The 27,400-nt window shown below is 34.3% G+C and overlaps 1 protein-coding gene and 1 pseudogene across 6 annotated transcripts in view; both read right to left on the bottom strand.

Annotated features, from left to right (window-relative positions):
• Nucleotides 1–27,400, bottom strand: part of LOC105475972 (PKHD1 like 1) — a 166,509-nt gene that overhangs the window by 96,473 nt on the left and 42,636 nt on the right. For all 6 annotated transcript variants that reach the window (XM_011731513.2, XM_071067900.1, XM_071067901.1 and 3 more), the window contains 11 exons: nt 25,785–25,898; nt 23,358–23,507; nt 22,237–22,361; nt 16,212–16,375; nt 14,792–14,964; nt 10,197–10,344; nt 8,296–8,450; nt 4,953–5,075; nt 4,377–4,482; nt 1,193–1,303; nt 120–284 (listed from right to left, as the gene is read on the bottom strand). In XM_011731513.2, the coding sequence (XP_011729815.2) occupies nt 120–284; nt 1,193–1,303; nt 4,377–4,482; nt 4,953–5,075; nt 8,296–8,450; nt 10,197–10,344; nt 14,792–14,964; nt 16,212–16,375; nt 22,237–22,361; nt 23,358–23,507; nt 25,785–25,898 (1,534 nt within the window). The remainder of the gene's footprint in view (nt 1–119; nt 285–1,192; nt 1,304–4,376; nt 4,483–4,952; nt 5,076–8,295; nt 8,451–10,196; nt 10,345–14,791; nt 14,965–16,211; nt 16,376–22,236; nt 22,362–23,357; nt 23,508–25,784; nt 25,899–27,400) is intronic.
• LOC105475971 (synaptojanin-2-binding protein pseudogene) lies at nt 5,051–8,179 on the bottom strand (annotated as a pseudogene).

Below are 27,400 nucleotides of genomic sequence, written 5' to 3' on the forward strand. Positions count from 1 at the left end.
TCCTTTGTTCTATAGGAGGAAGCTTTGGGCTCCTCTCCCTTCACCCTGTACTAGAAAGAGCACATTGAACTGATGGAAATGCATGCAATTTTCTCTCTGTTTAAACCATTAACCATTACCTGCTAGGCTTCCAGAATCAGGCCAGATATGTGAGATCTGACTCTGATAAACAAAGTAGAACTGTTCACCCCCTACATTCTGTGCTAGTCCAACATCAGCTATGGACACAGCAACTGGGGCATGTCCAGCACTTCCATTCAGAATCTGGCACTTGATCTCTTTTTCTTGTGAAAAAAAGAAAAAGATGAAGAAAATGGTAAATCAAATGGTTTTATGAGATAAAAGTTATGCTTGCAAATACTAACATTGGCCTTCATTTTTAGATCTCAAGAAGTGTATCCAAAGAAAACGAATCATGTATTAATGGGTGGGGGAATCTTAAGAGGAATAATCCTTGCAAACTACCTGAGGCTATGAATCAGACACTCCTAGAAAATAGGTAAACCAAGAATGAAAGCAAAGTAAACAATCTATTTCCGATGCTACTGTACCCAAAACAGGCTACTGTCATAATTTTTTTTAAAAGCTAGTTTATTAAGCTCATTTATATTAATAATTCTAAAATTTTTGGTCAGATATATTATGTCCAAAATTGTGCAAAATACCAGGTTTTATCAGGAAAGATGATCAAAAACTAAATGAAGGGCAGGTGCGGGGGCTCATGACTGTAATGCCAGCACTTTAGAAGGCTGAAGCGGGTGGATCACGTGAGGTCAGGAGTTTGAGACCAGCTTGGCCACGTCCTCTTCCTGCATGGCATTGTCAAAACCTGGGCAGACAGGACCATGGAACACTAGAGAAGCATTTCATACATTTTTGTATCCCAGAGACACACTGATGCAAAAAAGATTTCATGTAACCTCCAAATGAAGGGGAAAAAAGGATAAAATTAAACTATTATAGGATAAAGACACTGTACAACAGTGAAATAGTCTGTGGTCATAATCAAAGATTTAAAAGATAAGGCATTATATAGATCAGGTTGCCAATTTCATAACCCCATAGGGATCATGATAATTGTAATAATGGATCATGATAATTGTACATGATCAAATAATTGTAATACTGCTCTTTGATTCCACTTTATCTTAGATAAGAACAATTAGACTTAACAGTTTTTATAAGGACCTACCATCCACAGAAAGAAGAGAACAACCTACTGGTCCAACTGAGACTGATACAGCTGAACTAGGAGAAAATCCAGAACCCACTATGGTTAGAACTGTGCCTTCTTCATAGGACCCTAAAAATGATCAATTTAAATAACAATATTAATATCTGTTATTATGAAATCAGACATTTCTCAGATAAAAATAAGTCTATCTTCAAAAGATATAAACAGTAAGCCTAATAGGCAAGCAGGGAGAAAAATCCACATTTATTTATCAATGGTATTTTATTTCCATTATTTCCATTGAATTATTCTACGTATGTTCATATTTTGAATCTGTGTGTAGACAGAGACTAGTGGAAAGAATTATCTGACTGAAAATATGGCATAAGATAAAGAAACAAATTATTCTCATAATAAAGAAATTAAGTAGATATCTCTATATGGTAACTTAGTATATGACAGACTTGCCATTGCAAATGTATAAGGAAAGGATAAATCACACAATTAGTGGTATGGACACTTCCCATTTGAAAAGAAAATAAGATTCCTCTGTCCTCTGTTTAGGGTGATATACATCCCAAAATGCCTGGGACAGTTCTGGTTTACACCTGTGTTCCAGCGTCTCAAACTTAAGATTTTTCCATTCCCTCTTAAAAGTGTCCAGGTTTGATCAACAAATTATAGATAGATTAGATAGATAGACATTACATATCTATCTTTAACAAATCATATATGTAATACATACATGATCACCCTACTTATGTAACACCATGCACAATATAGATTCTACATAGATTTAAATAGCTAAGAACAAAAAATAAAACTCAAATTTTTAGAAGTAAATATAACCAAATATCTTGATGACTTTGAGGTAGAGATGGATTTCTTAAATATGACACATGAAGCCATGGGATTGACCATAATGGAATAAATAAATAAACTAGAATAAATAAGTGACTTAAATGTTTTCATAAACAAGAGCTAAACCAAAGCACAGGCAATATACTGAGAGAAGCCATGGGCAAAGGATTGGTAAACATAAAATATAGTAAATGGTTACAAGTAAATTTTAAAAGAGAATTCAATAAAAAAGGGAAAAACGATGCTAAACACTTTGCAGAAAAAATAATCTGAATGTCCAAGAAACATATGAGAAGATGCTATTGTGCATTACTAATAAAGGAATAGAATAAATGTTTTAAAAGTGATAACTTTTACCCATTGGAATAGTTAAAATTAAGAAGTCGATCACTTCCAATATTGGCAAAGATATAGAGGATAATGTTGCTATTATATTTGCTGGTAGTATAGCCACTTGGAAGAGCAATTTGGTCATCTTGTAAACTGAATACTCATCCAACCAGTTGTTATCCAATAATACTATGTCTCGGTATATATCCTAAAGTAGCTTTAACACATATGCAATAGGAGGTTTGTACAAGAAAGTTCAGTATAGTCTTATTGGTAAAAGTGAAAACTTGTAAACAATCTAAATGTCCATCAATAGAAGAACTAGGTAAGTTGGTGCACTCATGAAATACTTTAACGTGATGGGTTAGGTGTACATAAAACCACATAAATATATCTCAAAATGAATTCTGAATGACAAAAGAAATATGCAAAATAATATTTACATTGTAATATTTCATTTGTAAGCTTATGAAACTGGTAAAATGACCATATATGTGTGTGTGCTATATACAAAAGGTATTTAAAGTGTCATGGAAGAATACATACACAGTAATTAATCACTGTGATTGCCCCTCAAGAATTATGTAGGGGACTAGGTCTAGGGATGGTGCTTAAAGAGAAATTTAGCTGTTCCTATAATATTTCTTTCTTAAATTGTTGATCGGAAGTAAATATGACAAAATTTTAACAGCTGTTAATTTTCAGTGAAGAGTATGTGTATTTTTGAAGTTTTCTTTATGCTTATATTTTCACAATTTTAAAAATGATGCAAATGTGGCAAAAGGCAATTCAGATTCCTATATTGGGTAAGAAATCATTTTTCAGGAAGTGCACATAAAAGTAGGAATTCAACCATCCTGGACAACGTGGTAAAACTCTGTCTCTACTAAAAATACAAAAATTATCCAGGCATGGTAGTGGGCACCTGCAGTCCCAGCTACTAGGGAGGCTGAGCAGGAGAATCGCATGAAACCGGAAGGTGGAGGTTGCAGCGAGGCAAGATCGCACCACTGCACTCCAGCCTGGTGACAGAGCAAGACTCAGCCTCAAAAAAAAAAAAAAAATTGGGAATTCATTATAAAATGCAAGAGTGGATATAAACATAAGTATACCAAAGGACTATAACCAAATTAAAGTTCATTAAATCCTTATTCTTGAGAGTTTTAACCCCATGTAATCTGAATTATCCCAAAGTTAGTATCATCACTATTTTAAAAAGTCTGAAAAATATATTCTTTCAACATAAAAATGAAATATTTTTAAAATTTTAATAATTTTTGGGAGGTACCACTATAAAATTAGTTGGTGAGTTTTCCTACTATCCATAAAGATTAAATATGTAACTATAGCATCTGAGTTTATTGTTCTGATTGAAAAAAAGCCATCCTTTACTATCCTTATTCCTGCTGTTTTATTTCAGCCCTTAGTTGCTCAGACACAAAGCATAATCACATTTTTGAGGCAATAACATATTATGAAGAAATGGTATAATGTGTTCCTTAGATTGAGTTCCTGGCAATAATTTTTATATCTCTTATTCTCAAATCTAGGACACGATCACATTCTTTCACGAAACAGCAGATGTCTTGTTACTAGCCTTTTAATACTAACTCTCCTAGAGGAAGTGGTCTCATAGAATAAAAGACTCCACTTAATACCCTAGCTAGTACAGTTGAACAAAAGTGCCTCAGTGTCCAAGTGAAATTTTAAAGACTGAGTCTAACTGGTGAAACTAGAGAAGTTTAAGATTAGCAAATCCTCTACTTCAAAGGCAAGATTTCAGCTTCAAAAGAAATAGTTTTTTTTTTCAAAAATAAATAATTAATGCCCTTTCCATAGCTTTTTTGTCTAATAGGATTTTTAATTTTCACAATGTAGAACTGTTTGCTTGCTTTAGCTAACAGTATAACAGTGACACTAGTATAAACATAGTTTTAGAAGTCATTATCAGAGTTTACATTTTGCTGGTTATCTTTCACACCCTAGTATAGGTTAAAAATCAGGAACTTACCTTGAGAAGGGCTTGTCGCCAAGACTAGGGGAGTAATGTCGGAATCCCATGTAAACCCACAGTCACCTGAACATTTAGCTGGAATTCCATTGACATAGACTTCAACCTTCAAATAAAGAAACAAGAAGTCAGAGAACAGAGGCAAAGAGGCAGCAGTAGAATATGAATAGGTTTTTAACAAAAGTGATGGAATTTTGTTGATTTGCTTGTTTGTTTACTGAAATTAGTCTATATTTTTTCTACTTTGATATTTCATTCGGTCTTGCCCTTGGGAAAGTCACCTAATCTCTTTACACTTTAATTTCTTCATCTTTACAGCACTGCTGTAAAGATTGAATGAAAGACTCTATTTTCAAATTCTGGCATAGTAGAGCTAAAAAATCTACTATTTTATCATAAGGAAGATAATTTTCCCAAAAGTCATAAAATAATATTATCAAGTTGATCAATGTAAACACAAATGTTCTCATGAAATACAGAAGTCGATCCCCCTGTTTTATCAGGTCTTTAATATATTATAAACTAGTTATACTGTTAAAATTACATCACGCGTCATGAGAAAAGTTTCAAAAATACCTGTGGCTGTTGACTGGGTGTACGAAGTAGGTCTCCAAGTATGTGTCGTCTGAATAAGCCACCTTCCTTTATCCTTGTGACTGTCATATTAGCCTTTTCTCCAATAATGTTGGAATCATTAATCTATTTTTACACACAATTATTTTATTAGAAAGGTTGTAACAAATATGACCACACTAGTTTTTCATTTTTAATTTCAGCATAGGCAAAGGTGAATAAAAGTCAAAGGATGTAAAATAAAATTCAAAACCATTGTAGTCCCTTTTTTTTAAAGAAGACTCTTTAAAAATGAACATAACCTATACAAGAAAAAAAATTAAGACCATTGCATTATCATACATTGCATCAATTACAACTTGAATTAAAACTAAAATTAACTTGAATTTTTTTTTTTTTAGCTTTCTCACCTTTAATTCTCCATAGGTATCACTATTATACTATAATATTTACATATGTATGTGTATATATGTATTTGCTTTTTTAAAAAAGTAAAAATGCTCTTCTCACTCTCCTTTGTCTCATATAGGCACACAGGTATGTAATTAGAAATTAAATAAAGGCCACAATAATTTCCCAAGGAAGATCATTAAAAAGAAAAATCCTTTCTTCCTCTAATGTCACACAGCTGGTCTTTATGGCATGCCAGCTAAGAAAAATGATATTACCTATGGTGACATGAAGACTCAATCTTTCTCTCTTTGGGTTGTAGCTGAATTTCTATCAAAAGTCCTAGTAAAATATATAACTCATTTGTTCTAAGCAAGTCTTTTCTTCAGTTTTCCTTCAAACAATACCTTTACTTTCCCATTAGAATATGAAGAATTGGAGATTCTGAACAGCAAGGTTTGTGGTGGGTATCAGTCACTTTAAATCTGGCTATGCAGAGAGTGAAAGATACGGCAGAATAGCAGGGATGGAGGGTGAGTGAAATGTATCTTCATTGGGAGTACTGAAAGAGAGCAAGTTTTTCAAAGTTGTTGCCGGTATCTCATGAAAACCCAGGCTGCTACCATGGTGAGGGCAAACACTGGCACCAGCACCATAAATATGGGAATACCACTTGGGCCCCCTTCACCTCGATGTCCTATAGGTCCATTCTGCACCTGTAACCTATGCTGCACTCTCAGAGACACAGCATAACCTGCATTACGAAAGAGGTCTACAGCATTCTGGTGCAGCAGGTTCTTTAGGTCTTGGCCATTTATTGAAAGGATCTTATCACGCTCCTGGAGCCGCCCATCCAGGGCCGCAGCCCCATTTTCTTTGATGTGGCTGACGTAGATGCCACTGTCGTTGGAGACATACTGCTGATCTGTCCCACCTACGATGTTGAAGCCCAGCCCTGAGGGTCCTCTGGTAAGACTGATCTCTTCCTCACCGACCAAATAAACCAGTCTTCCGTTCATGTTTTACAGCTCCTAACTTGAATTTTTATAATTAAAAATAAATCTAAAGAAAATGAATCTACTAAACTGGATTTTCTCAAAATGTCCTATGCTTTTTCTGAATATGATAACTGATAAATTATTGTTAAAAAAATTGAAAAACTGAGTCATCTTTCTATCCGAGAGTCAACTTTTCCTTGTATCATTTTTTTACCTTTACCCTGGTTTTTCACCCAGTTTTGGAATTATTTGTTCTTCCAATGGTAAAAATAAAGCCAAGTAAAATCAGTATATACAATTTGTTCTTCACAAAATTCCTCTGCAAATTTGGCAACCTTCTGATGTATTCAGGGACTAGCAAAGAGATAGGAGTCTCCATGCTGGGCCATGTGTGAGCCAAATGATATGGAACAGAAATAATGAATAAGCAGAAGAGACTGATCAGAAAAGATGGAAGAGAGTAGATGCACAGACACCAGCAGAGACACCAAGGGCGGTCAGTCACTAGACCTATCTTCATTGTGGAATTTTCTACTCTCAGTTCCCAGCCATGGATTTTTCTAAAATAACCCTCACATTCTTATAACTATTACTATTTTGCATAACCATACAGACTTGTTTTCTATGTTTACACAGTTGTTTTTGCCCCCACTGCCTTATCTTCTCCACTTCCTCTCCGTCCCCAAATGATTTCATAAGTAGAGTTCTGCATTTTTTCCACTTTATGTCATGAATTTCTTTCCAGGTGAATATATGTGGATCTACACATGGCTGCATAGTGTTCAATGTGAAAGTTACATCATTTAAACAATCTTTCTGCTATTGATGGGGATTTAGGTTTCTAGGTTTTTACTTTTACAAATAGTGCTTCAGTGACTACCTTTGCACCTATATCATTTCACATTTATCTTATTATTTCAGTAGGATAGAGTTATATAAGTGATAGTGATGAATCAGAAGGTCTGTATTAAGATACTACTAAGTTATCTTCACAAAAGGTTGTCCTTATTTTCGTTCTCACCAACATTGCATAGAAGAAACTATTTCCTTGCATTCTCATCATCACTAGAAAGCATTTTTTTTTTTTTTTGAGACTGAGTTTTGCTCTTGTTGCCCAGGCTGGAGTGCAATGGCAGTGGCACAATCTCGGCTCACTGCAATCTCCGCTTCCTGGGTTCAAGCGATTCTCCTGCCTCAGCCTCCCAAGCTGCTGAGATTACAGGCGTGTACTGCCACATCCAGCTAATTTTGTATTTTTAGTAGAAACAGGATTTTACCATGTTGGTCAGGCTCATCTCAAACTCCTGTGATCCACCTGCCTCAGCCTCCCAAAATGCTGGGATTACAGGCATGAGCCACTGTGCTTGGCTGAAAGCATCACCTTTTCAGTGTTTGACAATCTGAGTCCCTAGACTCCTCTCCTTCACATACTCTGGGCCTGACTCCTTTCCCCCATTCTCTTCCTCCCTCTAACTAAAGAAAGGTAATTAGATGACAGCCTAAGGCGTTACTCCTTTATGAACTTGGAAAGATCATCTTTATAACCACAGAAGTATCCAAGGCCCCAAAATACAACTCTCGTGGTAGAATGATAGCGAGGCTGATTCTCTCTGGGACCCCCTTAGCATACATCTGGATTCAGTTTGGTTTAGTTCTGAGACTGGCCCTGACTGTGCGCCACCTGCCCCTGTCAAGGGGATTATAACACACACATTCCTGGACTTTTTTCTAAATGGGATATGGAGTAAAGTACCAACAGCCATTCTCCATGAAAGATAACACTGGGTCAACTTAATTTAGAAAAAAAACCTTCTCCTTAATTTCCTTTTAAAGAAATTTTAGTTTATGGTTTGCATTTTTATAATATACATAGCCTCCAGTTCTTTTTGGAATAAAACAGGGTCCAAATAAGCAAACAGCACATAGAAGAAAAAAGAAGCCAGGCTAAATGAGGGAACCTGTAGAAGATTCTGCTTTCCACAGGTGCTTCTCCACTTGATGTTCCATGCGTAGCCAGCACAGGTTCCCTCGCGTGTAACTGAGACTCTTCCCAATCCCTCCAGACTCTGGAGCACAAACTGCAGATCTGCAGCTGACACAGCAGCGGGAAGGCCTGCACTCACAGAGGGGTGGCAAACAGCAGAAGTCACAATTCACAAATCGGCCAGATGTGGTGGCTCACGCCTGTAATCTCAGCAATTTGGGAGGTCGAGGCGGGCAGGTCACCTGAGGTCAGGAGTTTGAGACCAGCCTGGCCAACATGGTAAAACCTCGTCTTTACTGAAAATACAAAAATTAACTGGGCATGGTGGTGCGTGCCTATAATCCCAGCTACTCGGGAGGCTGAGGCAGGAGAATCCCTTGAACCCAGGAAGCGGAGGTTGTAGTGTCCAGGATCATGCCACTGCACTCCAGCCTTGGTAACAGTGAGACTCCATCTCAAAAAAATAATAGTAATAAAATAAAATAAATTCACAAACCAATTTCATCTTTAAAGTACATGAAATGTGTACTATGTATTATCACTTGTAGACTCTATGTCCCCTTCCAATATAGTAAAAATAAAATTTGCATTCTACTTATGCCAAGAATTTATATATTTCCTGGAAATAAAATATATACAATTTTATCCATTTCAAAATAATAATAGACAATTATTTTTAAAAATTACATGAGTAATGTACCTCAAACTCTGGCCTTGGATTGAATATTTTTAATATCAATTCACAAATATCAAATATCAGTTGATGTTTTCATATCAATTCATTTTGATATTAAAAATAAAATCATTTTAATGTCAGAGGATGTTGAGTGTTAAAATGATCTTTTAATATAAAAATCGATTTTGATTAAATTAATAACAATATTAATTTGTATGTCTTTGAAAATACGGATAACCTGTAAGTCATGAATATAAAAGAGAAACAAACATTTGAGAATGTCACTGGTATAATGGATAAAGCAGTGACGAAAACATAAAAATGTCATTTGCCCTGAATAGTTTAGCTTCATGTTACTGACATACTCTCAATTATGTAAATTAAAAGAGAAATACTACTAAAAAGGAGTATGCCAAAATGTTTATTATAGTTGTCTAGTTAGCCCTGTCCAGCTGATGAATAATGTGAACCACATATATAATTGTATATTTTCTGGTAGCTATATTTTAGAAAGAAAACAAAACCAGGTAAAATATTTTAATAGTATAAATTGCATATAATCTCTTATATTCAAATGTTATATTTTGACATGTGACACGAGTCACATTTTAAGTGCTCAGTAGCCACATATGACTCATGGCTATCATACTGATTAGTACAGACTTAGATAATTAAATTATAGATGTCTTTTAAAATCATATTCCAATTCTCAATTTTTATATTTTCATATTATTGTTATTGTTTGTGGCTATCACAGTAAGTAATGAATGCTTATTTTTTAAATGCATGTATTAGAGAAAGTTTTGACTTATGAAAGTGATAATTTCAACTGCCTTTAAAAAACGGCTATAAAAATTGTTATAAATTTTTGCAGACTTTTAAAAATATTATTTGTAAATGAAAACAATCAAACTAAATGATGTTAGTTTTGGATGGGTGAATATTTCCTAATCTATTAAAAAGAAGGATTTGAAACAACATTGTGATTGGCTATTAATTGACCCTTATATGGCATATATTAATATATATGCGTGTGTGACTTTAATATATCACATATTTACTTATGTCTCAGATAAATAATTAATGTATTTGCACGTATCAATAAGTAGTAATTCTCAAGTGAAACAACATTTAACACTTTATAACATTATACATATATGTGTGTGTATACACCAATATTTTAAACTTTTTTCATATACCTTTGAGAATATGTCCATAAGCTTGAATGTCAAAGCTGCCACTTAGAGGTGGAGATGCAGCTTGAATTCTTTGAATATGAATTTTTGACTCGCCTGGCCAATTATTTCCTCTGTAGACAAACTCGTTCTCTGTCTCATGTGTGGTTATCTAATTTCCAAAATAAATATTGATAAAATGATTAAACTTAACAATGGCTTACATGATTTCTATTTAATCATGGTACAATCCTGTGACATGACATAAATGAGCCTCATGTATTCAGGATTCTTCAGAACATTAAGGAGTGTCACATAAATCAACACAGGCCATACCTATACAGCTGCAATAATGAGGCCAAAGTCAACTCAGTCATCTCTGCAGCAATCAGCTGGAACTGCAGTAATACCTCATTAATTCAGAATGCACCCTCCATCACTCAAGGAACAAATATTTATTGAGCAGGCACTCTGTTCAAGGTACAGTGCTAATCACGGCAGAGAGGCAAAGGAGCATGAGATGTGGTCTTGGCTATTAAAAAACTAAAACACTTAACCACATACCGTTTTCTACATGGATAGTGTTTTTTTTTTAATTTATTTATTATTATACTTTAAGTTCTAGGGTACATGTGCATAATGTGCAAGTTTGTTACATAAGTGTCAATAAACAATAACTCTTTTAAATAAAAAAAAAAGGAAATAGCATTTAGAAATCATTGGGAAATATTAGTAAATAAAGAATGGGACATACAAAGTTATTTGGATGGAAGAAAAATATGCCAAACAAGAGACTTTTCCAAATTACTTGAAGACTAAAAGGATATATATGTATAACCAAGAATAAACATATTTATTTAGAAGACATTGATATACTATATTTTATGACAAAATAAAGAGAAAATACTAAGTTAAAAAAAAAACTAAAACAATTTTTCAAAAAATACTACATGGAGTCTTGAAAAGTTAACCAACAATTTAAGAAAGTTTATGATCTATACAGTGGCTGACCCAGGCTAACAAAAATACTTGTGTAATGTTCAGTGCTCACCAATTGACAAAAGCAGCACATGCTATAGAAATTCACAGATTGTAACCCTAATAGTGAAAATTATATTCCCCTGTTTTTGATCCCTTATAGTTATCTGTTACTACTGTAAAATTTAAAATGATAAGCCTTCTAGCCCAAAGAATGAATAAACATTAGTGCTAAAAGATATAAGCAAGAATGTTCCTAGCAGCTATATTCATAATAGTCCCAAGCTGGAAATAATGCAAAAGTTGTTCAATAGAATGGATAAATTATGGTATACTTATACTATGGAAAAATGTACAGCAACCAAAGAGAATGAAACTACAGTATATACAATGTGAATCTCACAAAATTAAATGAAAGAAGCTGGATTCAAAGCAGTACACACTGTATGATTCTATTGATATGAAGTTTAAGAACAATCGAAAATAATTAATGGTAGTAGATGTCAAAAGAGTGGTTATTGGGATGAGGAGTGAGTTTAAGAAAGAAGACAGGTTCAAGGAATGTACTTGGGGAGCTAATGATTATCTTGATCTGGGTGTGATTACATGAATGTATCTACTTTGTAAAAATGTGTTGAATTCAGCAAGGTTATAAGATACAAGATAAACACACAAAAATCAATTACATTTCTATACACAAATAATGAGCATATGGAAATCGAATTTAAAAACACAAGACCATTTACAACTGCTTGAAGAAAATGAAACACATATATAAATCTCACAAAATATGTACTAGACCTGAACTGAAAATTGCAAAATGCTGATAAATGCAATAAATGAAGACCTAAATATGCTAGTGAAGCACAAAGAAGACAAATAAATGGAGAGACATACTGTGTTCATGGATTGGAAAACTCGATATCACAATGGTGTCAATTCTTTCCAAAACAGTCTATAGAATTAATGTAATTATTGTCAAAATACCAGCAAGGTTTTTTTGTAGACATAAATAATCTTATTTTAAAATGTATATGGGAAGGCACAGGACCTAGAATAGCTAAAACAATTTTGCCCAAGAAAAATAAAGTGAGAAGAATCACACTACTCAATGTTAAGCCTAACTATTCAGATACAATAGTCAAGAATGCATGGTGTTGGTGGAAGGACTGACACATAGACCAATGGAAAGAATAGAAAACTCGGAAATACACCCACACAAATGTGATTTTTGACAAAGGTTCCAATGTAATTAAATGGAAGAAAGATCGCCTTTTCCATAAACGGTGCTGAAACAATTGAAGGCATAGGCAAACAAATGAACTTCAACCAAAAATCACATCTTATAAATAAAAATTAACATAAAATGGATCATGCCCTTAAATATAAAATGTAAACCTGTAGAATTTTTAGACAAAAATAGAAAAATCCTCAGGACCTAGAGCTAAGTAAGTTCTTAGACTTGAAACCAAAAGTACCATTCAAAAAAGAAAAAACAAATGAGAAATTTGGCCTCATAAAACTTTTCAAACTTTGTTCTGTCAAAGACCTTATGAAGAAGATGAAAAGGCGAGGTACAGTCTGGGAGAAAATATTTGCAAACCACATATCTGACAAAAGAATTACACCTAGACATTTCACAGTAGAAGATATGTAGGTGGCAAATAAGTTCATAAAAAGATGTTCAACATCATTAGTCATTAGGGAATATTAATTAAAATGAAAATGAGCCATCACTACACACCCTACCAGAATGCCTAAAATTAAAAATAGTGACATCACCAAACACTGGCAAGATTCTGCAGAAACTGGATCATACACTGCTGGTGGGAATCTAAAATGGTACAACCACTTCATAAAAAAGTATGGTATGCACATTCTTATCATACAACCCTATGATTGCACTGTTGGGAATTTAACCCAGAAAAAAATGGAAACTTATGTCTCACAAAAGCCTATAGATGAATATTCATGGCAGTTTAATTCATAATAGCCAAAACCAAGAAACAACTCAAATGGCCTTCAACGGGTGAGTAAACAAACTGGTACATCCATAACAGTAAATACACTCAGCAATCAAAATGAATAAATTAATAAACACAATTTGAATGATCTCAAGGGAATTATGCTGAGTAAAAAAAGGCCAGTATCCAAAAGCTATATATTTGTATGATTATATGACATCTGATTTCATTTTTGTAGCATTCTTGAAATGACAAAATTATTGAGAGAATGAATTTGTAGTTGCCATATATGAGTGAGTGCAGGAGGAAGGGAATGAGGGAGGTGGCTGAGACAGCATGGCTACAAAAAGGTAACACAAGAGATGCTCATAATAGAACGGTTCTGGTGGTGGTCAGATGAATCTATACCTGTGATAAAATTGTATAAGAACTACACAAACACACACACACACACACACACACACACAATCCTGGAAAAATCTGAATAAGGTCAGTGGATTTTATCAGGTCAATTTCCTGGTTATGATATTGTGCTATATTATACAAAAAGTTATCATTGGGGTAAAATTGGTAAAGGATATTAAAAATAGTTCTATGTTAATTCTTACAAGTGCATGTGAATCTACAAGTATGTCAAAGTTAAAGTTCTTAAAACAATTTATTGATCTATACATTTAACATATGTACATATTATTATATGTACCTGTCACTTGAATTTTCTTAAAAGGCCACAAAAATCTAAGTCCCTTATTCTTCAATGTAACCTTTGATAAATACTTAAAGATAGAGGTTACAATTACCAATTAGTTTACTGAGAAATCTTGAAAAATGGGAGAATTTTGACACAGATGCTTTGAGACTACAAAGCCCTAAATTAGTTATTATATTTTCTAATAGAGCTAAGAGTAAAGCACTGGAAAGCTTAGATGCTAATCTTGAAGATATTAAGAGTAAATCATTGGTCCAGGATGGGATAAAGGCAACTGTTTTGGAGTTTTTATAATTTTTCAGTGATTTTAATCATAAAATTGTTTACTTTGCAAAAAGTTTTCTGCGAGGCTGTAATCCAATTACAATGGTTAATGATTATTTAATCTTTAATCTTGAGCTTATACTTGTTTTTGGTTTGTGGTAGGAAATTATATTAACTCATTGAATATTTTTATAGAAATTAAAGTTTTAAATTTTTCATATTGTAATATTTAATATTATTTATTATAAATGTAAAAAATTGTTCAGGTCCTTCTGGAATTATGAAAAACCACTTCTTTCTTCCCTTGTATAAATTTTCATACAAGCAAAAATAAATGGTGTTTATAACAGAAAACAATTTAAAAGCATAATGCAGAATCTCAATATTTCCTTTCAATAATATCTGTTTAAGGAACTTTATTGGAAGAGACCGTAACTTCTTCTTTTAAGTCCACAGAGAAAACTCTACTTAAATCTGACTTTGTTTTTTAAGGATATTTTTTCCTGTTTTCCTTTCCATTGACATATTTCTTAAAGAATTTTTTTAATACTTAAAGTCAATCTTCATGTTCCAAATCTTCATATAACCTTAGAATAGTTAGTTGTCTTTTCCTATTAAAAGATATTCCATCTGTATGTTGGCTATTTAAAAAAATTAAAAATAAAATTCACTACATAAAAAGTAATGCAAAATTCTAGGCTTACCTGCCCAAAGCTCACAGCCATCATGGGTATATTGTAACTGCAGTTGTATGAAGTCATGGTGACAGAATATTGGATTGTCATAGTTGGCCCATTTGTTTTGGTCCGATTCACCTGAAAGTGCTCTAAGAATATTCCTTTATTTGCTAATGCAGGAAGTCTTCTCTTGGGCATTTCTAAAGAATATAAATAAAAATATTAGGTTGGTGTAAATGTAATTGTGGTTTTTGCCATTTAAAAGTCAACCTAATAGAGAGGAGATAAAATTGTATTGCTTCTGTTGCTAAAAATAAAGTCATCAAATAATAACAACATTGTCATGACATAAAGTATTTAAAATCAAATATTAGAAAGAAGACCTGAAGGCAAGTAGTTTGTGAAGCTTTCTGAACTTTCAGTTTTATATTGTAAAGTTTATGTCTTTTGACATATGAACCCTATCAAATAAAAACCAAACATTTAAAAGCGACCAATCCCTGGGTTTCCTCCAGCCTTCTTTGGGTAGCTAGCTTTGTTCTGTTCTAGGTGGTGCTCACTAGGATGTGTGCTTCATGAGAGCAGGACAAGGACTGTCTTCTTCATTGCTGTTTTTTAGTACTTGATACAATACCTGACACATAGTAGGTGCTAAGTGAATATTGTTTAATGAACGACAACATTTATCCCAGCACAATCCATCTGTCTTATACATTTTCTACCAATCATAATGTAGGTCTGGTGACAGCAGATTCAAAAGGAGTGACAATAAAGTAGTAGCATTTACATTTTTTAAAAAAATCAGTTAACTCACCGTCTTGCACTTGAAAGAAATTCCAAAGAAAAGGATTCTAATGTTCCTCTCAAAAATGGGAAAGTCACTTTTAAGGTGACTGGAGTTAGGTTAATTTTTTAAAAGATGGTAGAGTTTAATTTTTATTATTATTGCATCTAACAAATGTCATGTCTATTAACATGACTAGAAACACAATGCTAACACCATTGAAATGAAGGTTTCATTTGTAGTATTATTAATTATCACTCTTAAGTCTGTGGAAAGTTTCAAGTCAATCTTAGTAGACAGATGTCAATCTCAATAGTTGCATTTTGGGAATAGATTTCTCTCGTGGTAGTTGGTTTCTCAAAAATAAAACAAAGCAAAATGAAAATGTTTGACATAGTATATTTATCCATAAACAAAATCCTGGACTAGAAAGCAAATTCTTGCTATTGTGAGAAAGTTTTCATTAAGGATTCGTTTATCCTTGGAATAACCACCTTGCACTATTCATTACAAAATAAAATCATAATATTATTGAGATAAAAGAATGACTCATTAATATTTAGGGATTAATGTTTCTATCCATACTACAGAATATAAAATTAATTTCCTTGGTAAGATTTTACTATATTTAGATTACGGTAGAGATAAAATGATACAACATACCATCCAATGTTGAGATTGTAGCTGTTTGTCCAATGTACACTACATCCACATAGAAGGATTGTGATTCTGATGCTTTCTGTAAACTAATCCTTTGAAGAGAAACATTTGTCCCAGTGTACTTTGTTCTTATGAGATCCAGAATGTCTATGCAAGTGTAAGTCCAGCTGAAATATGGTTGATTAATTTGTTGTATAGATCAGCGGTAATGTTTAAGCAAATATACTTTAAAAAGCATTAAAATTTTATAGAGTAAAATATCTTTTTTCCCACAAGAAGACCATCAAGGGAGCTTTATTAGCGCAGACAAGCAGCCATAACAAGGCACAGCAGGCAGAAACTTACAGTGGCAGTAAAAGATTGAGCATTGTATACAAATATAGGCTTTCTTTTATTTGTAGCCTTGTCAGTAGCCATAGGATGTAAAATAACATTGTGTAACAACAAGTAAGGAAACTAAGAAGCACAGGCATTGGTGTAGAGCACATTGACAAAACAAGACACAAGAATGGAGTCAACAATTTTAGTGAACAATACCAGGCATAGAATAGTAAGTTCAGTCCACTGCTAAGAAGCAAAACTGGAACTTGATAACACTTCCAGGAAAGTTCCCTGGAGTAGCACTGTTCATTGTTCTAAGTGCTAGACGGGTGTTATTTGTAGATATAAATGGTTGCACAGTATCTTTTAAATGTAAAACTCAGATTCAGATTGTTCATTAAATCCTAACTGCATTGGAATCTCATAAATTACAGTTAAGCATTAAAGCTATAAGAGTCTGTAACACGGATATAAATATTTCCATTCAAATAATTAAATATAGTTTAACAATAATCTTTCATCAGCTACCACTGTAGTTGTTACTGACTAGTTTGTTTGGGCACCTTATAGTCCCATTTTCTTCAGGGTTCATAAACTCATCATGGGATCCACCTCTAGCTCATCAAAGATTAGACTACACATATCAGTTTTAGAAAGTTGTATGCAGATGACATTAAGTTAAAGTGCTCTTTAAATTAAAAAAGTATTTAGGGTCTCAAAGTAGAATTGTACAACTAACTATACAACTCTAAAATTTTTAAAACCACAACTTAGAAAATCTGGCATACTGAACAGGACCTTTTATAAGGGAAAAGGAGACTGCAAATGATATCAAAACTGAACTGCACACTGTGCCTTTGTGATTAGATAATTCCATTTTTTTGAAGAGAAAGGCAGACTGTTTTTAGATTTTAAAACTTGATTTACAACAAATCACTTTTTGGAAGGTTGTAGAACAATTTTGGGAGGTGGGAAATGGCACTTTTAACACCAACAGTGTACTGAAAACAACAAATACTAATACATCTACTTGATCCAGGTGGACTGTCTGACCTATATTAAAGCAGATCTAGAAATATTTGTTAGAGGCTGGGGGTAGTGGCTCACGCCTGTAATCCTAGCCCTTTGGGAGGCCAAGCTGGGTGGATCATGAGGTCAGGAGTTCGAGACCAACATGGTGAAACCCTGTCTCTAACTAAAAATACAAAAAATTAGCTGGGTGTGGTGGCACACGCCTGTAATCCCAGCTACTCAGGAGGTTGAGGCAGGAGAATTGCTTGAACCTGGAAGGTGGAGGTTGCAGTGAGCCAAGATCACACCACTGCACTCCAACCTTGGCAACAGAGTAAGACTCTGTTTCAAAAACAAAAGAAAGAAAGAAAGAAAGAAAGAAAGAAAGAAAGAAAGAAAGAAAGAAAGAAAGAAAGAAAGAAAGAAAGAAAGAAAGAAAGAGAAGAGAGAGAGAGAGAGAAAGAAAGAAAGAAAGAAAGAAAGAAAGAAAGAAAGAAAGAAAGAAAGAAAGAAAGAAGAAGAAAAGAAAAGAAAAGAAAAGAAAAGAAAAGAAAAGAAAAGAAAAGAAAAGAAAAGAAAGAAGGAAGGAAGGAAGGAAGGAAGGAAGGAAGGAAGGAAGGAAGGAAGGAAGGAAGGAAAGAAAGAAAGAAAGAAAGAAAGAAAGAAAGAAAGAAAGAAAGAAAGAAAGAAAGAAAGAAAGAAAGAAAGAAAGAAAGAAAGAAAGACCTGTTAGAAGCAGATAAATTTATTTTGTCTCAACTGGTAATAGTTTGATCAAGGGAATCCGGTTATTTTTAACTATCATGATATTCTTGTTTAAAGGTCTTGTAACATTTAGGGTAAAGAAAATCCATGAACTCCATCAAATGTAATGCATCTTGAAATTACTGCCTAGCAGATCAGTTTTTTAATTTAAAAAAAATCTTATTTTTTGTGGATACATAGTAGGTGTATATATTTGTGGGGTACATGAGATGTTCTGATACAGCCATACAATGCATAATAATCACATCATGTAAAATGGGGTATCTATCCCCTCGAACCTTTATCCTTTGTGTCATAAACAATCAAATTATACTTCTAGTTGTTTTTAAATGTACTATTATATTATTATTGACTTTAGTCACCCTGTTGTGCTATCAAATACTAGGTCTTATTCGTTCTTTCTAGCTATTTTTTTGTACCTATTAACCATCCCCACCTCCCCTCAGCCGTCCCAAATTATAAGCTAAAAGGAGAGACCTATTTAATGATATGGTAAGTGATGATTTGATTGATACAGAAGAACAAGGATTCATAAAATGTTCCAAAATCCTGAGGCAGTGGAGGAGTGCATAGCATAAGGGCAATGGGCATCAAAAGTAAAATTGCGATTTCACTGTTCAATTCAAACACTCCTTCCCATTGTAGCAAAATGTACCTTCAGATGTCCCTTTGAGAAGGATTTCTGCTTCATAAAGATGGACTATAGCAAATTGGGCATGAAACAGTGGTATATAATCATTCTGTTTATGGACTTTTCACGCTCCTTGCCACCTAACAGAGGCAGGGCTGGCTCAACTCCTGGCATTGCATCTGCCTATGTTACTGCCAACAAAGGATGCCCTCTTCTGAGTCAATAATTCCTCTGTGGAAGGGCAGAATTCTCCCAACTCATTTCATTCATTCCAGGAGCTAGCTTCAGTCCAATTTTATACATCGGATTGAACTATGTAATGGCCTCAAAGGCATATATTTGTTTTCAATACTAATGTATCTCTCTCAACACAGATCAATGAAAATATATCCAGTGTTCATGGATTGGAAGAATTAATATTGTTAAAATTAATATTGTTAATTATTATTAAAATCATATGGTTCTGTGCAATCATCATGCATAGCATGTATAGATTTAAGGCATTATTCTCTCTCTCTTCTTTGAAGTCCACTTCAAGTTCTACCAAACTTCAGTATCTAATGAACTTTGTGTAAACAAGAATTTTTCTTTCTTTACATTCTATGGAAACGTGTAGATATTATACTTGGGACAAGACATCAATCATTATCTTATTAATGCTTATTTCAAGAACCTAAGGAATATATGAAGCAGGGCTTTTGTGTTTCCTGAAGAATTCTTTGAAAAGCTTAATGCCCTTATTAAAGTTTTTCCCTCTGACAAACACCTGTTGGACTATAGATTCCTACCTCATGACTAAAGAGATACCGACACCTGTAGTTAAGCTTGGTCTACAGATGCCATCACTTTATCCATTGATTGACCAGAGTATCTGAAGGGAATTAGGTCCATATGCTCAGGATATGATGCCAGAGATACATACTTCAAATATGATGCTGATGTTTTATATTAAAAACGAAAGACTATGACTTCCTACACACACACACACACACACACACACACACACACACACACACACACACACTTTTTTTCTTTTTTTTTCAAGACAAGGTCTCATTCTGTCACCCAGGCTGGAGGGCAGTGGCACAATCTTGGCTCACTGCAGCCCGGATCTCCCAGACTCAAGCAATCCTCCACTGCAGCCTCCTGAGTACCTGGGACCACAGGTGTGCACCACCACGTACAGCTAATTTTTGTATTTTTTGTAGAGATGGGGTTTTGCCATGTTGCCCAGCCCCCTCCTTTTTTTTTTTTTTTTAACATAAGGTCATTCCAGTTCCACAGGAAGGATAACTCTGATATGCTCCCACCCACCTGCCTGGTCCCATCTTTTGCCACCTTTCTGCCACTGTCCCAGTGAACACAACTGATTTCCTCCTGATAGAGTCTGGGGACCTAGCTTTGCTGGAGCACCTCCAGGTCTTCGCCCTGGCTGTCTCCCACTTTACACATCTTATCCTCTAAGATATAGTTTTTAAAACCTTTAACAAACAAGGTTTCCCTTCCAGTCCAACATATGTCAGCAATTTTTAGAGTATATGAATTTCTAAAGTTATGAATTGGGAACTGGCTGATGCATTTTGAAAATAGTGTTGGGGGCCAGGCATGGTGTCTCATGCCTGTAATCCCAGCACTTTGGGAGGCCTAGGCAGGAAGATTGCTTGAGCCTAGGAGTTCAAGACCAGCTGTGGCAACATGGCAAGGTCCACTCTCTACCAAAACAAAAAAGTAGCTGGGTGTGGTGGTGCACACCTATAGTCCCAGCTACTTGAGAGGGAGGCTGGTGTGGGAGGATCACTTGAGCCCAGAAGATGAAGGCTGCAATGATTTGTGATGGTCCCACAGTACTCCAGCCAGGGTGACAGAACCAGACCCTGCCTCAAAAAAAAAATAGTGTTAGGATTATGTAGAAAACAGGACAATTGAAATTGCAGATTTGAGGAGCAGCTTTTGCATCAAGAAACATTCCCCCATCAAGACTGCTGTTTTTTCCCATCTAACTACTCCACTCTCCATTAACATCTTGCCTGTTTTTATTTATTGTCTTTGTCTGATTTATGGTAAACATTTGGTTCTATTTCCAACTTTGGATGATTTTCTCACTCCCTCTGTCTGGGTGTCATGAGGAGACGCTGGTTCTCCCTCACACTTGTTCCACACATGGCAGTTCTGAGTTACAGAGTTCTATTCTATGATGGGAAGAAAAATAGTGCTCTTCGTATCTTATTATAATAGAATAATGTTCTCCATATCTTATAAAATGATGGAAACTTACATGACATGTATTAAAGTATCATATAAACTCTATATAGACCCATATAAAATAAAGATTGTGATGTAGCTATAACAGAAAAAAAGCAAATAAAAAAAGAAATCTTTTCAAGATATGGAGATCCTATTATGGTTATTTTTATGAGATAAATTTTATATGAAAATAAACTTCAAAAATTGTAGAGAGGAAATGTTCTATGTCTTCAGTGGAGTAATGGTTACATGGCCATATACACGTGTTAAAACTCACTAAATTGTGCACTTAAAAAGAGTGAATTTTACTTTATGTACATTATACTTTAATAAACAACAACAATTTATGGGGAGTACTTTATAAAATAGAAAGATGTGTGTTTCTGTGTATGTCTTCATTATTACTTCTATTGTAAATGAAATTTTTACATGTACCATGTATGAAAATGCAGTCACAACTGACATAAATTTCAGAAGACATAAAAATTAAAAAAACCCCCAAAATAATTATATAGAACTAAATTGTGTTTAAGGGCATGACAGCTGTAGTCATTAAATAGCTTTCTCTAGGTTCATTTTGTTTCTTCCTTTATGTTTCTCTATTTGCATTTCTATGTGTCTAATTTTTGGTATAGCAAGCATTATTTCAAAATATCTCTATTCCCTTTTTTTTCAGTGATCAAACTATAACGACTATATTGTGATAAGTCTGTCTCTACCTTCCAGCAACAACTAGGGACATTGTTAGATTTAGTAATATATAATTTAAATTCTAAAGTTTACCATTGTTTTGTCTTTTTATGGTTATGGGTGATTATAACATGACCAGTTGTTATTTTCATAATCTATAGATTTCTTTAAAACACGACTATTTCTGTTGGATGTTCATGTGTAGAATAGGAAAACTGCAGTTACATCCATTGTGCGTGTGATTTGCCATCATCTCCCCAAACAGACCAAAACAAAAACGTAAAACCCCAAGAAATGGATTTGTCTTATCTTTGTAGTGTATATACCATGGTATAACTTAATTTTCAAATTCATAGCGTAACTTACTTGTTTCCATGAGCAAAGTCGTATGTAAATTGTATATCGGTGTTTCTAGTAATCTTGCTATTGTCTTGGTACTGGAATTTTAGACCAATATAATTTGCCAGGAATCCTTTGTATGCTAAACATAACTACATAAAAATATGAAAATCATTGGTAACAATATGTTACCATTACATTGTTTTGTAACAATTCAAATAAATTCAAAGTCAATAAATATTTATTGGGCATTTTCTACATAAAATGTACCAGAACACAGAGAAAGAAATGATTAATTTCAGCCAGTTAGCTGCGGAAGAACTGGAAAAGATTTTATAGACAAAGTGATGTTGAGGTGACCTTACAATTAATAATAATTATCTATTATTTTTAGGTATAGTGTCCTTTAAAACTGCAAACAATTCACTCTCTGTGGAGATGAGTTATGTACTAACTCTAAGCTACTCAGCAAATTTAAAAGTCCAGTGCACATAGGAAAGAAGAGAGGTAAACATCCAGGCAAATTAAATGGGATGTAAATATCGTTGAACATTTAGAGATAGAGATCAGTGTCACTGTAAAATAGTAATTAAATACCAATTTTAATGGTCCCCAAGTCCTTAAGCATGCCAAATATGTTAAGAACTTTGAATTTTAGGATAGATGCCACAATTTGAGAATTTTAAAATAAGAGAAAGGGTGAATCTATGATTAACAGTGTCAAATGCCCTCACTAAAACTGCCATCTCCTGTGCTCCTAATTTGGTTTCACTTCTCTCTGACTGGATACCCAAGATCACCCTACGATGGCTAGCCATTTTTCTTTCTTCTTAATTAATGAAGAAAAATGAAGAAGCTTATACATTTTTAATTATTTTGGTATTTAAACTTGTGTGCAAATAATTTTTCTGAATTAAAAGAGAAATATAATACATGATATGTGGTGCTATATACATATATAGATAGTATACATTTATTATTTTGAAAATCCTCAGAAGAAACCACAAGCACCCAGAATTTACACGACAGTGCCTGTTACAATATGACATACTATTCATATGGCAAGCATTTTTGTCTTAAAATTTCATGAAATTTTATTACCAAGGTATGTTCCAGATTCAATTAGCATATCATTTTGTTGAGCTTACCTGATTATAAGGAAACAATAAAATGTCCCCATATGGTCGTCTGTTTGGTTTAACATCTGCTGAGTCAAAAAGGACAGCTGGGTTTTTCAGGGAATAACGACCACAGTAAGCATCAGTTTCAGCTGTCTTCTGCCCTCTGTTAATATGTTCCTACCGAAACAATAATATTTCAAATGAAAACATGATTTATTGTTCTGGTTTTCCCCCAATGTATGCACCCAAACCATTCAAGGTTTAACCCAGATACCATTGTTTCCCCGATTACTTTAACTTGAGATGTTTTCTTCCTTGTCTGAAATCTAAAGTTCTCATTTGGATCCATAATTATATAATCCCTTATACCAGTATTTGACTAGTTCCCAAGTTTGACTTTTTTCCTTACATTATGAGCTCTTTACGGGTATTTATTCATTCTTTCCATGAGTGTTTATGCAGTGTTTACTGTGTGTCAGGTTTCTGCTTGTTTGTGTGTTTGCTGTTTAATCTTTAGGATTCAAGTGGTGAAGAACCCCATCCCTGTAAATAGAGACCATCCGTCTAAGACAAAGAAGCCAATGATGATCAAACTGAGGCTCAAGGGAGGCATCTAACTCACATAAAAGCATCAAGAAAGATGACTCAGGGGAAGTGACAATGAGTTAAGTCTTTAAAGATAAATAGCAGTTGTTGGAATGGAAAAAAAGGTGTCAAAGGCACTGTGCAAATGGTAAAAAGAAAATAGGGGCTTCAGAGATAGGCCAAAATTGTACAAAAAAGCAGAGGTGTGAGAGAGCATGGTGCTGGGAACGCAAACTGTTAAGGTTAGGTGCAGCATGGAAATGCACGTGAGGGTAATGATGAGAGATGAAGTAGGAAAGGAGTAAAAGGTAAATTACAGGTGCCATCCTCATGGCTGCTAGTACTACATTCAAAATAGAACATAAATACATATATGTTTATTAAACGAAGCTGAAAAGGTCATCTATTAAATGGAAAGATTTTTTCTCACTAATCTGCTCATGAAAAGTATCATGAGAGATATTTTTAAGCATTTATATTTATATCCAGGGTATTGATCTGAATTAAATAACTAGAGTATACATTTTTTATTCTTACAGTTTTCACTTGGAAATAGCAAATAGCTGACTTCCTGAAGACTTGAAAATGAGAATTAGAAAGCACATATTCAATTTTCTTCCTTTACTCTATATTAAAGAAAATATCTCATTAAGAAGGAAATAACGACTGGGCAGTGTACTAATTGACCAGAGTGTTATGTCAAAAAGCAAGAGAAGCAATTATATAAAACTACATAATACATAAAAACATATAATGCCCCACCATATATTATAATCTCTGAAGTCAATGAGGAGAAAGGATATACTGTGCATCCATGTTAAGAAAACACAAACCAAGTCTGGGCGCGGTGGCTCATGCCTGTAATCCCAGCACTTTGGGAGGCCGAGGCGGCTGGATCATGAGGTCAAGAGGTCAAGACCATCCTGGCCAACATGGTGAAACCCCATCTCTACTAAAAATACAAAAATTAACCAGGCGTGGTGGCAGGTGCTTATAGTCCCAGCTACTTGGGAGACTGAGGCAGGAGAACTGCTTGAACTCAGGAGGCGGAGGTTGCAGTGAGCCGAGATTGCACCAACACACTCCAACCTGGTGATAGAGTGAGACTCAATATCAAAAAAAAAAAAAAAAAAGACAGAAAAGAAAAAGAAAACACAAGCAAAATGACATGATTTGGATCTGTGTCCCCACCAAATTGCATGTTGAAGTGTAATCCCCAAAGCTTGAGGTGGGGCCTGTTTGTAGTTGACTTGATCATGGGTGTGGATTTCTCATGAATGGCTTAGCACCATCCCATCTGTGCTGTTCTCGTGACAGTGAGTGAGTTCTCACAAGGTCAGGTTGTTTAAAAGTGTGTGGCACCGCCCCACTCTCTTCTCTTGCCTTTGACCAAGCCAATTCACGTGCCTGTTCCCCCTTTACCTTCACCATGATTGAGAGTTTCCCAAGGCCTTCCAAGAAGCTGAGCAGATGCCAGCATTATGCTTCCTATACAGCCTACAGAACTGTGAGCCAATTAAACCTCTTTTCTTTCTAAATTACCCAGTCTTAGGTATTTCTTTATAGCAATGCAACAATGGCCTAATACACAAAATAAACAAAAACACTACAAATCTTACCTTTGCTCAGCTTTCCTACTTTCTAGTAAGAAAATTCATGAGTAGTAAAAATTTTTTGACAAACGAATCATAGAAGGCACTACCAATAGCACCTACCAACAGCCCTTACAATAAATGTATAACAAAGTCATTTTTGCAATTTGATTGTGAATGACTAAGTTATTAATGCTACTTCAAAAAAGAAATTATAAAATTTCAAACCATTATATAAATTATCATTTGGTTTCACAGTTTATTAAATATTTCATACCAGATTAAAATCAGTTTCATAGTCTCTGAAGTATTTCACAACAAATCCTTCTTCAAAATTTGCAATTTGTGGTGGACACTTACTGCTAACCATTTCTTCCACTGCTCCCTGAAACTAAATTAACAATATAAACATTAGTAACTTCTTTTCATGAAAAGTGAGAACACTAGTAATCCTACTCCTGATTCTACTAATTAGTTCTAATAGAACATTTTCATAATTCCCATACTTTAGTCATGATTATGAGTTAACTTTCTAAATAATTTTAAGTGTGATAATTTTAGTGGCCAATGAGTTTTCAAAACTTTTATTCTAGAATAACAATAGTTACATAGAATTGGCTAATATTAGCCATACTTAGTTATTACATAAGGCAGACATATTTGTTTAGTAGGGGCAGACATATTTGTTTAGTAGCTTTTTAAAGAGAGCAATGAAGCAAACCTAAATTAATTAGTACCCAATTAGATAGATTCCAAATAAATAATTTTTCCAACTAACTCAAAAGTAACTGGAAAAAAAAAAAAAAGATACACTCCAATAGATTCTGGCCAACATGGTGAAACCCTGTCTCTTTTAAAAATACAAAAATTAGCTGTGCATGGTGGTGCACACCTGTAGTCCCAGCTACTCAGGAGGCTGAGGCAGGAGAATCACTTGAACCTGGGAGGTGGAGGGTTGCAGTGAGTGGAGATCACACCACTGCATTCCAGCCTGGTGACAAAGCAAGATTCCGTCTCAAAAAAGATTAGATGCATATGCTGTAAGCTTGTATTTATAATTATTCAAAAATAATAAATTATTGAAGATTATGCAGAAATTAGCACATATTCACAAGTCTCCTATAATTTCCATATCAATTTCTCCAGCAAAGCACAGAAATAATTGTCACTTAGAATTAAGGGCTTGAGACAATAGATACTCTTTAATCTGCAAACAAATGTTAACTTAAATTCATTGTCCAGATAAGTTGTCAAAATGTTGTAACTCACAAGCATTCTTTCTTTTTGAACAGCTGCCCCCTATAGAGGTACATTAGACCCTGTTGGCACAGACCTAAGAACTCCCCTTTCCTTCTCTTGTCTTTGGAATATTTCCTCCCTTCTCTCCTCACTATGGGTAGGCTCCAACCTATCACGCCAAATAGAAGAATGTATTACTGCTCCTTAAAGTGTTCTTTATAAAAGGTTGACATTTAAATGGTGTTCTGTTTAATAAAATAATAGGATATTTAACCAACACTTTATAGCTAAGCTTTTATTGCACTACATCTCTCAAGGAATGTCTGATTTTGCAGGATAACAAATGGGGTTTTGAGTGAAGAAAAATACCAGTGTGGTTAGAGGGACTCAGAGCTTCTACACATAGGCAGGGCAAGGGTTTGGAACCTTTGATATATGCCTTGTCTGGAAAAAGGGGTGGCTGCACTAGGTTGACTCTTAGTCTCCTTTCAGATAAAAGTGTTCACAGTATATAAATTATGGTGAGTCGATCAGGGGATAAATAATTTGCAGTGATTTTTTTCAAGTAATATCTCTTTCTCATTTGTCTACAAATGGCCCATGAATGATGTGAGAGGGTGCAGGGAAAATGCGTGGTAGAAACATTCCTACAGC

This window comes from Macaca nemestrina, chromosome 8 (genome assembly GCF_043159975.1).
Source record: "Macaca nemestrina isolate mMacNem1 chromosome 8, mMacNem.hap1, whole genome shotgun sequence".
NCBI classification, from domain to species: domain Eukaryota; kingdom Metazoa; phylum Chordata; class Mammalia; order Primates; family Cercopithecidae; genus Macaca; species Macaca nemestrina.